This window comes from Salvelinus namaycush, chromosome 2 (assembly GCF_016432855.1).
Source record: "Salvelinus namaycush isolate Seneca chromosome 2, SaNama_1.0, whole genome shotgun sequence".
NCBI lineage: Eukaryota > Metazoa > Chordata > Actinopteri > Salmoniformes > Salmonidae > Salvelinus > Salvelinus namaycush.
Window position 1 is genome coordinate 76860199 of NC_052308.1, and position 11911 is coordinate 76872109.

The 11911-nt window shown below is 42.6% G+C and overlaps 1 protein-coding gene across 1 annotated transcript; it reads right to left on the bottom strand.

Annotated features, from left to right (window-relative positions):
* Positions 1–371: 371 nt before the first annotated feature.
* Positions 372–11096, bottom strand: LOC120019055 (zinc finger protein 239-like). Its single transcript, XM_038962290.1, has 2 exons — positions 10615–11096; positions 372–1324 (listed from the first exon to the last, which is right to left on the bottom strand). The coding sequence occupies exons 1-2, from the start codon at positions 10871–10873 to the stop codon at positions 534–536; spliced, it is 1050 nt and encodes a 349-aa protein (XP_038818218.1). The 5' UTR covers positions 10874–11096; the 3' UTR covers positions 372–533.
* Positions 11097–11911: the final 815 nt, after the last annotated feature.

Below are 11911 nucleotides of genomic sequence, written 5' to 3' on the forward strand. Positions count from 1 at the left end.
CAACTTTTTTTGACTTCTGAGCTTGCTTATATATCCTAGATACAGTGAGTTCGGAAAGTATTCAGACCCCTTGACTTTTTCCACATTTTGTTACATTCCAGCCTTATTCTACTTTTTTTTTTTTTTATCCCCTCATCAATCTATACACAATACCCCATAATGACATCACAATACCCCATAATGACATCACAATACCCCATAAAGACAAAGCAGAAACAGGTTTTTAGAAATGTTTACTCATTTATTAAAATAAAAAAAAACTGAAATATTACATTTACATAAGTATTCAGACCCTTTACTCAGTACTTTGTTGAAGCACCTTTGGCAGCGATTACAACCTTGAGTCTTCTTGGGTATGATGATACAAGCTTGGCACACCTGTATTTGGGAAGTTGCTCCCATTTTTCTCTGCAGATCCTCTCAAGCTCTGTCAGGTTGGATGGGGAGCGTTGCTGCACAACTATGTTCATGTCTCGGATGGCGAATTCGCCCCTGGCTTCTATCCTGTATGTGTTATTTCTTTTTCAGGTTCCCTAACTGACTAGAAGTATGTCCGCACTGGGAGCCTTCTCCTCCTGTGTGTGTATTGTCTCATGCTTTTTTAGGTTCCCTAAACGGGTAAATGTCTTTTCACAATGAGAGCAGTGATAGGTCTTTTTTTCTGTGTGTGTTCTCTCGTGATATTTAAAGCCCCCTAACTGGGTAAAAGTCTTTCCACACAGGGAGCATTGGTACGGCTTTTCTCCTGTGTGTGTCCTCTCGTGTGTTTTCAGGTTCCATAACCAGGTAAAACCCTTTCCACACTGGGAACACCGGAAAGGCTTCTCTCCTGTGTGTGTTCTCTCATGCTCTTTCAGATGCGATGACTGGTTAAATTTCTTGTCACAATGGGAGCAATGAAAAGGCTTTTCTCCTGTGTGGGTTCTCTCGTGCTCTTTCAGCTTTGATAACCATTTAAAACTCTTTCCGCACTGGGAGCAGTGGTTTGCCTTCTCTCCCTGTGTGAGTATTCTTTCATTATTTTTCAGGTTCCCTAACTGGGTAAATGTCTTTCCATTCTGACAGCAGTGGTAGGTATTTTTTTCTCTGTGTGTCCGCTCATGATATTGAAAGCCCCCTAACTGGGTAAAAGTTTTTCCACAAATGGCACATTGGTAAGGCTTTTCTCCAGTGTGTGTTCTCTCGTGCTCTTTCAGCTTTGATAACCAGGTAAAAGTCTTTCCACAGTGGGAGCAGTGGTGTGGTCTCACTGGTTTGGGTGTCTCTGGGTCTGGTTCCCCTGAGGGACTCTTCCCGCTGTCAGAGGGAAAGTCTGGCCTCTCTCCTGCCAAAGACAAACAGAGTATTTAGTTCAACAGAAATGAAACCTCCACATGATTAAACCTTCTTCCTATGAGGTTTAATCCAGACTAGATCCCAAACGGTACATTTGGATCCTGGATGCTGATTGGTTGACAGCTGTTAGTCATCCACAATAATCCACAGGTAATGCCTGTTAAAGGGATATTTCAGAATTTTCACAATATCTACTTCCCCAGAGTCAGATGAACTCATGGATACCATTTGTATGTCTATGCGTGCAGTTTGACGTAAGTTTCTAACTAGCCGTAGCGCAATTGCTAACTAGCGTTAGCATAATCACTGGTAGTCTATAGTATCTGCTAGCATGCTAGCAGAAACTAACTGTAACTTCCTTCATACTTGACACAGAGACATAAAAATGGTATTCACCAGTTCATCTGCCTCTAGGGAAGTAGATAAAGGGCCTCGTTGATAAAATCCTGATGCATCGCTTTAATAGTTCCATTTGAATTATCCCTATGCATCCACTGTCCCATAGCCCAGCCTGGCAATTCATAAACTAATCTCATTTTTACCCCATTCTTCTTGCCTAACATTTGGTTTGTAACAGAGGGGAATTGTATAAACCTTGCCATCTGTAAGACCCAATAAAATATCCGATGTGCAGAACGGAATCACAGATTCCAGACATTAAAACAGAATTCAGCAATATTAGAAAATGTATTTATCATAGTAGGAAATCAACTAAATGTATTGAACTAATTAAAAATGTATTGATTTGCTAAAGATTATGATAAGACATGAACATAATTGGTCCGTACATCGATCAACATGCATAAGTGAATGGTATTTTCCTTCATTATACTGATCAATGTCCCACAACTAACACGGTCTACTGCACAATTCCCCAGCACAGGTTGGAAATATCAGTTGTAATTAGTTGACTATCTTCTATTATATTTATTCTTGCAGAATCCTGTTTCTCTCTCATTTAATTGTGTACTGTTGTTGCACTGTCCAGAGATAAACTTGTAACGAAGCATCTTATTGCCGGTGTAGGCCGTCATTGTAAATAAGAATTTGTTCTTAACTGACTTGCCTAGTTAAAGGTTAAATAAAAAATTAATGGCACTGTTTACCCCGTCGTTCATCATGTGTATATAACAAATAAACAAAGGTGAACTTGATGCGACTGTGTTAGCTTTAGTTGGCGAGCTAGCAAGGGAAAAGAAAATTAGACTGCCAGCATAGAAACAATTTCTGTTTAGAATGGACAACCAGTGTGGTTGGCTAGAAACTATGCTTACAGAAGCTTTCGTCTCTCAACCTCAGAAGTAGGACAGACCGTCTTACCTGATAACTAAAAAACTATTAACACCATTGAGATTTTAAAAACAAATGAATTAAATCATGTTTTAAAAAATATGAATTTTGCTCTCGTGGGCAAACTGCAGAGTTTGTGCCGCTGTTAAAGTGTGTACACCGCTGACAGAGATGAACAATAATGACTGTCTACAATAAATCATTAAAATACTGAGAGAAATTTGGGAAATTATATTATTTTATACTAATTACAATTGCTCAGAGAAAGAGATTTTGTTTAACAAATAATAACACATTCTCCAAAAGGAAGGGGTTAAAATTATGGACATCTCGGTTTTCAATTCCTGAAATGGACACCTCTGTTCTCAATACCACTGGTGGGCGTGGCCAAAGAGCTCTATTTTCCTGTCATCTGACCAAAGCACCGATTCCAATACAAGTGCCAACGCTGGTTAAAAACTCCAGGCGTTTACATGTATTGGATGACATGAAGACAGAGCCGTTTGGCCACGTACGCCAGCGGTGGGTTAGGTGTCGAAATTAGAATGCATGAGCAGAAAATAACCCCATAGCTACTGTAAAATATGGTGGTGGATATTTGATGTTATGGGGCTGTTTTGCTTCTACTGGTCCTGGGTCCTTTGTTAAGGTCAACGGCATCATGTCCTGGTATGACATCATATCACATATTGCCAGGACATTTTAGCCAGAAACCTTGTTGCCACGGCCAGGAGGCTGACACTTGGCTGCAAGTGGATCTTCCAGCAAGACAATAACTCCAAGCATATATCAACATCTGAAAATACATGTAGAATTGGCCACAAAAAACTAAAATGTTTCAATTCATCTCAATGACTTGAAAGCTATTGAAAACCTGTGGTTTGAATTGAAAAGGACACTCCATAAGAGACAAAAAGATTTCAAACATCTGGAAGGTTTCTGTACGGAGGAATAGTCCAAGATTCCTCCCAATAACACATTTTAGAAACAGGTTCAATGCCGTTATTCTCAATGTGAGGTATTGAAAGGTAATGGAAACAGAGGTGTCCAAAATTTTGACCCCTAACTTTTTTGCAAATAAAATGAAAATAAACATTTTATTTGTCACATGCACCGAATACAACAGGTGTAGACCTTACATTGAAATGCTGACTTACAAGCCCTTAACAACAATGCAGGTTTAAGAAAATACCAACAAATAAAAATTAAGAGATAAGAATAACAAATAATTAAAGTGCAGTAGTAAATAACAATAGCGGGGCGATATACAGGGGGTACCAGTACAGAGTCAATGTGGAGGCTATATACAGGGGGTACCGGTACAGAGTCAATGTGGAGGCTATATACAGGGGGTACCGGTACAGAGTCAATGTGGAGGCGATATACAGGGGGTACCGGTACAGAGTCAATGTGGAGGCTATATACAGGGGGTACCAGTACAGAGTCAATGTGGAGGCTATATACAGGGGGTACCGGTACAGAGTCAATGTGGAGGCTATATACAGGGGGTACCGGTACAGAGTCAATGTGGAGGCTATATACAGGGGGTACCAGGTACAGAGTCAATGTGGAGGCTATATACAGGGGGTACCGGTACAGAGTCAATGTGGAGGCTATATACAGGGGGTACCGGTACAGAGTCAATGTGGAGGCTATATACAGGGGGTACCGGTACAGAGTCAATGTGGAGGCTATATACAGGGGGTACCGGTACAGAGTCAATGTGGAGGCTATATACAGGGGGTACCGGTACAGAGTCAATGTGGAGGCTATATACAGGGGGTACCAGTACAGAGTCAATGTGGAGGCTATATACAGGGGGTACCGGTACAGAGTCAATGTGGAGGCTATATACAGGGGGTACCGGTACAGAGTCAATGTGGAGGCTATATACAGGGGGTACCGGTACAGAGTCAATGTGGAGGCTATATACAGGGGGTACCGGTACAGAGTCAATGTGGAGGCTATATACAGGGGGTACCGGTACAGAGTCAATGTGGAGGCTATATACAGGGGGTACCGGTACAGAGTCAATGTGGAGGCTATATACAGGGGGTACCGGTACAGAGTCAATGTGGAGGCTATATACAGGGGGTACCGGTACAGAGTCAATGTGGAGGCTATATACAGGGGGTACCGGTACAGAGTCCATGTGGAGGCTATATACAGGGGGTACCGGTACAGAGTCAATGTGGAGGCTATATACAGGGGGTACCGGTACAGAGTCAATGTGGAGGCTATATACAGGGGGTACCGGTACAGAGTCAATGTGGAGGCTATATACAGGGGGTACCGGTACAGAGTCAATGTGAGGCTATATACAGGGGGTACCGGTACAGAGTCCATGTGAGGCTATATACAGGGGGTACCGGTACAGAGTCCATGTGAAGGCTATATACAGGGGGTACCGGTACAGAGTCCATGTGAGGCTATATACAGGGGGTACCGGTACAGAGTCCATGTAGAGGCTATATACAGGGGGTACCGGTACAGAGTCAATGTGAGGCTATATACAGGGGGTACCGGTACAGAGTCAATGTGGAGGCTATATACAGGGGGTACCGGTACAGAGTCAATGTGGAGGCTATATACAGGGGGTACCGGTACAGAGTCCATGTGGAGGCTATATACAGGGGGTACCGGTACAGAGTCAATGTGGAGGCTATATACAGGGGGTACCGGTACAGAGTCAATGTGGAGGCTATATACAGGGGGTACCGGTACAGAGTCATGTGGAGGCTATATACAGGGGTACCGGTACAGAGTCAATGTGGAGGCTATATACAGGGGGTACCGGTACAGAGTCAATGTGAGGCTATATACAGGGGGTACCGGTACAGAGTCAATGTGGAGGCTATATACAGGGGGTACCGGTACAGAGTCAATGTGGAGGCTATATACAGGGGGTACCGGTACAGAGTCAATGTGGAGGCTATATACAGGGGGTACCGGTACAGAGTCAATGTGGAGGCTATATACAGGGGGTACCGGTACAGAGTCAATGTGGAGGCTATATACAGGGGGTACCGGTACAGAGTCAATGTGGAGGCTATATACAGGGGGTACCGGTACAGAGTCAATGTGGAGGCTATATACAGGGGGTACCGGTACAGAGTCAATGTGGAGGCTATATACAGGGGGTACCGGTACAGAGTCAATGTGGAGGCTATATACAGGGGGTACCGGTACAGAGTCAATGTGGAGGCTATATACAGGGGGTACCGGTACAGAGTCAATGTGGAGGCTATATACAGGGGGTACCGGTACAGAGTCAATGTGGAGGCTATATACAGGGGGTACCGGTACAGAGTCAATGTGGAGGCTATATACAGGGGGTACCGGTACAGAGTCAATGTGGAGGCTATATACAGGGGGTACCGGTACAGAGTCAATGTGGAGGCTATATACAGGGGGTACCGGTACAGAGTCAATGTGGAGGCTATATACAGGGGGTACCGGTACAGAGTCAATGTGGAGGCTATATACAGGGGGTACCGGTACAGAGTCAATGTGGAGGCTATATACAGGGGGTACCGGTACAGAGTCAATGTGGAGGCTATATACAGGGGGTACCGGTACAGAGTCAATGTGGAGGCTATATACAGGGGGTACCGGTACAGAGTCAAGGCAATGTGGAGGCTATATACAGGGGTACCGGTACAGAGTCAATGTGGAGGCTATATACAGGGGGTACCGGTACAGAGTCAATGTGGAGGCTATATACAGGGGGTACCGGTACAGAGTCAATGTGGAGGCTATATACAGGGGGTACCGGTACAGAGTCAATGTGGAGGCTATATACAGGGGGTACCGGTACAGAGTCAATGTGGAGGCTATATACAGGGGGTACCGGTACAGAGTCAATGTGGAGGCTATATACAGGGGGTACCGGTACAGAGTCAATGTGGAGGCTATATACAGGGGGTACCGGTACAGAGTCAATGTGGAGGCTATATACAGGGGGTACCGGTACAGAGTCAATGTGGAGGCTATATACAGGGGGTACCGGTACAGAGTCAATGTGGAGGCTATATACAGGGGGTACCGGTACAGAGTATACCGGTACAGAGTCAATGTGGAGGCTATATACAGGGGGTACCGGTACAGAGTCAATGTGGAGGCTATATACAGGGGGTACCGGTACAGAGTCAATGTGGAGGCTATATACAGGGGGTACCGGTACAGAGTCAATGTGGAGGCTATATACAGGGGGTACCGGTACAGAGTCAATGTGGAGGCTATATACAGGGGTACCGGTACAGAGTCAAAGTGGAGACTATATACAGGTGTACCGGTACAGAGTCAATGTGGAGACTATATACAGGGGGTACCGGTACAGAGTCAATGTGGAGGCTATATACAGGGGTACCGGTACAGAGTCAATGTGGAGGCTATATACAGGGGTACCGGTACAGAGTCAATGTGGAGGCGATATACAGGGGTACCGGTACAGAGTCAATGTGGAGGCTATATACAGGGGGTACCGGTACAGAGTCAATGTGGAGGCTATATACAGGGGGTACCGGTACCAAGTCAATGTGGAGGCCATATACAGGGGTACCGGTACAGAGTCAATGTGGAGGCTATATACAGGGGGTACCGGTACAGAGTCAATGTGCGGGGGCACGGGTGTTGAGGTAATATGTACATAGAGGTATTAAATTGACTATGCATAGATAATAACAGAGAGTAGCAGCCATGTAGAAGAGGGGTGGGGGGGCTGGGCAATGCAAATAGTCTGGGTAGCCATTTGATTAGCTGTTCAGGAGTCGTATGGCTTGTGGGTAGAAGCTGTTTAGAAGCCTCTTGGACCTAGACTTGGCGCTCCGGTACATACTACCTTTGAGAAATATAATTCCTCCCCCTTGTGAGCATAGACTATAGGCTAGCTCAGTATTTGAATAATGTATTGTTTTCTTCATCAACCGTCAAGGATTTGATCATGACTCTCAGTTCCATTATGTTACACAGAATTCCATTATTTTAGATGTGTGTGTTTTATTGTTGTTGTGAATAGTTAGATATTACTGCACTGTTGGAGCTAGAAACACAAGCATTTCGCTATACCAGCAATAACATCTGCTAAATATGTGTATGTGACCAATAACATCTGCTAAATATGTGTATGTGACCAATAACATCTGATAAATATGTGTATGTGACCGATAACATCTGCTAAATATGTGACCAATAACATCTGATAAATATGTGTATGTGACCAATAACATCTGCTAAATATGTGACCAATAACATCTGCTAAATATGTGTATGTGACCAATAACATCTGATAAATATGTGACCAATAACATCTGATAAATATGTGTATGTGACCAATAACATCTGCTAAATATGTGTATGTGACCAACAACATCTGCTAAATATGTGACCAATAACATCTGTTAAATATGTGTATGTGACCAATAACATCTGCTAAATATGTGTATGTGACCAATAACATCTGCTAAATATGTGTATGTGACCAATAACATCTGTTAATATGTGTATGTGACCAATAACATCTGCTAAATATGCTAAATATGTGACCAATAACATCTGCTAAATATGTGTATGTGACCAATAACATCTGCTAAATCTGCTAAATATGTGACCAATAACATCTGCTAAATATGTGTATGTGACCAGTAACATCTGCTAAATCTGCTAAATATGTGACCAATAACATCTGCTAAATATGTGACCAATAACATCTGCTAAATATGTGACCAATAACATCTGCTAAATATGTGTATGTGACCAATAACATCTGCTAAATATGTGTATGTGACCAATATAGAAGAAAAAAGAAACGCACACCTATGTAGGCGAGGTGCTGGCTAGCGGAGTAGAAAACTAGAAAATAAAGGAGAGCCGCACACTCTAGGAGCTCAGATGCAAAAATATTTAATTACCAACGTTTCGACAGACAAGCTGTCTTCATCAGGGTACAATCACAAACACTGCGGGATGACTCGTTTATATATAGTGTCAAAACACACAGGTGTCAGTAATCATGGCCAACAGTGGCCTAATATCATTGGTTAATTACTCATATTAAAACGGCATAGAATGAGCAACATACAATTAATACAAATGGATAGCATACGATCATAGACACACTAAAGACCACACAAGCCTACAAACAACCACAATGGCAAAGTCACAACAATCACAACAATCACAAGAATGGCTTCAGATCAAAGTCCACATTAAGACCGAAGGGAGCAAGGGTCTTTAAATTAAATATCCAAGCAGCCTCTCGTCTTAACAATAAATTATCAAGGTCACCCCCTCTCCTAGGGAGGGTGACATGTTCGATGCCAATATAACGCAAAGATGAAATCGAGTGGCCTGCCTCCAAAAAGTGGGCCGCAACTGGGTAGGTCAAGTTTTTGCACCTAATGGTCTCAGAGCATCGTAGCACCATTAGGTGCAAAAACTTGACCTACCCAGTTGCGGCCCACTTTTTGGAGGCAGGCCACTCGATTTCATCTTTGCGTTATATTGGCATCGAACATGTCACCCTCCCTAGGAGAGGGGGTGACCTTGATAATTTATTGTTAAGACGAGAGGCTGCTTGGATATTTAATTTAAAGACCCTTGCTCCCTTCGGTCTTAATGTGGACTTTGATCTGAAGCCATTCTTGTGATTGTTGTGATTGTTGTGACTTTGCCATTGTGGTTGTTTGTAGGCTTGTGTGGTCTTTAGTGTGTCTATGATCGTATGCTATCCATTTGTATTAATTGTATGTTGCTCATTCTATGCCGTTTTAATATGAGTAATTAACCAATGATATTAGGCCACTGTTGGCCATGATTACTGACACCTGTGTGTTTTGACACTATATATAAACGAGTCATCCCGCAGTGTCTGTGATTGTACCCTGATGAAGACAGCTTGCCTGTCGAAACTTTGGTAATTAAATATTTTTGCATCTGAGCTCCTAGAGTGTGCGGCTCTCCTTTATTTTCTAGTATGTGACCAATAACATCTGCTAAATATGTGTATGTGACCAATAACATCTGCTAAATATGTGACCAATAACATCTGCTAAATATGGACCAATAACATGTGATAAGAGTCATTGGACGAAGGCGTCTTCTGTACGGGGGAGTTTTGTTAAGAGGCCAGATGCTCGGTCTGAACATTAACACGCGTCGCTTGAGGTACCGTTTTGGAAGCATGAGGACCTTATTTTTCATATCAGCAAATAAAATGAAAAAAGGTTACAGTGACACACCTTTATAGAGAGAGAGTATTTCCTCATTGTATCTGTAACATTATGGTGTTAGTGACAGCTTTATAGAGAGAGAGTATTTCCTCATTGTATCTGTAACATTATGGTGTTAGTGACAGCTTTATGCCATTGAGGCTATCTCCATTTTGAAGTAGTCCATTTTCTTCTTTACGATTGGCTGATCCCTCCTGATGACCCGGTTGGACGTGACTCCAACTGGGTCACCAGGAGGGCTCAGCCAATGAAGTTGGAAGTCCCACCCAGTTGACTACATTAAAATGATGGAAGCCTTCAATGAAGCTGCCCATGCTAGTACATTATTTTGGCTACTAGAGGCCTCTATCATTCTCTATGGTTATAACAATTAAAACAGTGTACAGCAGAGGAGGCTGGTTGGAGGAGCTATAGGAGGACGGGCTCATTGTAATGGCTGGAATGGAACCGGAGTTGAACATGGTTTCTATATGTTTAATACCGTTCCATTTATTCCATTCCAGCCATGAGCCTGTCCTCCTATAGCTCCTCCCACCAGCCTCCTCTGGTGTACAGTAAGTGTATATTTAGCATTTGGTTAATTATCTTGATGTGATATGAAAGTAGAGGGATTTATGATTCTAGAACTGTACCCTCAATAGAGAACCGATTCACGTTTAGACTGAGTGTTTGGCTGTTTTGGCTGCCAGAGCCAATTCGCCTCTAAACAGAACATTACAGACTCCTTCAGTTCATTATTATCACCCCACTAGTTACTTACCGGTGTTGATCAGATCTCCAGTTTTTTCCTCATTTTCCAATGTGACAGTAACCTCCTCCTGCTGCTTCACTCTAAAAACGACATCCCCCTCTTCCTCCTCCTCCTTCTCTTTCACTCTGAGCGCGTCTGTATCTCCTTTCACTGTGACGTCCTCCTCCTCCTCCTCTTCTTTCACGACAATATTAAGCCACAGACCCTCTTTCTCCGTCCAGCAGACCTCCTGTTCTTTGGCGGTGGGGGAGTTGTTTAGTGAGCTCATGGTCGGGGATGTTAGTTAGCTAGTTAGTTAGCATAAACAACTAGCCTAGTGCTAACTTAACCAGCTAGCTAGATGACTAACAACGCAAATATCAAATTAAACGGGGTAACTAGTAGATCTGAAAGACGTGTGTTTCAAACACAGCAACTTCCCATTCACCGAAACCGTCTAAAGAGCTGCAATGTTCCGGCTATGTTGGCTAGCAAGCTACGGAGGTGACTGACGAGCTTCTACTTCTTCGGGGGTTTATCTGCGGGTGGCAGTCAAGGGGTAATGATGCATTACCGCCACCTACTGTACTGGAGTGTGGGCCAGAGACCGGGAGAAATGAAATCCTGTCGGCCTTTAAAAAATGTATATAAAGATTGGAGACTGTATATAATTATGTTCTACTTAGTATTCTCTTTAAACAGTGGTTTAGTGACAACTTTTTTTAGTTGCCAGTAAACAAAAAATTCTAATAAATGGTGTCATAATTTCTTACACACATTGACTTGAAGAAATGTTTTTATATTTTTATACCCTCAAACACCAAATTAGGCCTACCTACTTTCAAAATATGCCATCATCACTGTCAATCGTGAATGATATTCTCTATGATCTGTGATTTAAAAAAAATGCTTCTATGTGACATCACAGGGTGGGATTAAAAGTAAGAAAAACTGTGATTTTCAAAACCTGAAAGGAGTTTCTAGTCAGAGGGAGGAGGGTATGTTCTTGCTCCCCAGGTCACCAGGAATCTCATTGTGTTTGAAAATCACTGTTTGGAAAATGTGTCAACTTTTGATGATGTCATCAATAGAGATGTTTTACGTCATTTTTTTCTTCTGCAAAACGTAGAAATGTGCTGTTTTCACATAGACACTGGTATTGTGCTTGAAGGAGATTTGATTTAATTAGATTTTTTGAGATAATGAAAATGAAGTTGTAAAGTGATCGAATTGCACAAAAAAAACTATCTACTGAAGATATAGAACTTTCAAAATACAGAAAGTGTCACAGTGTGATGTGTTTTGCTTCACACATTTTGAAAGTTCT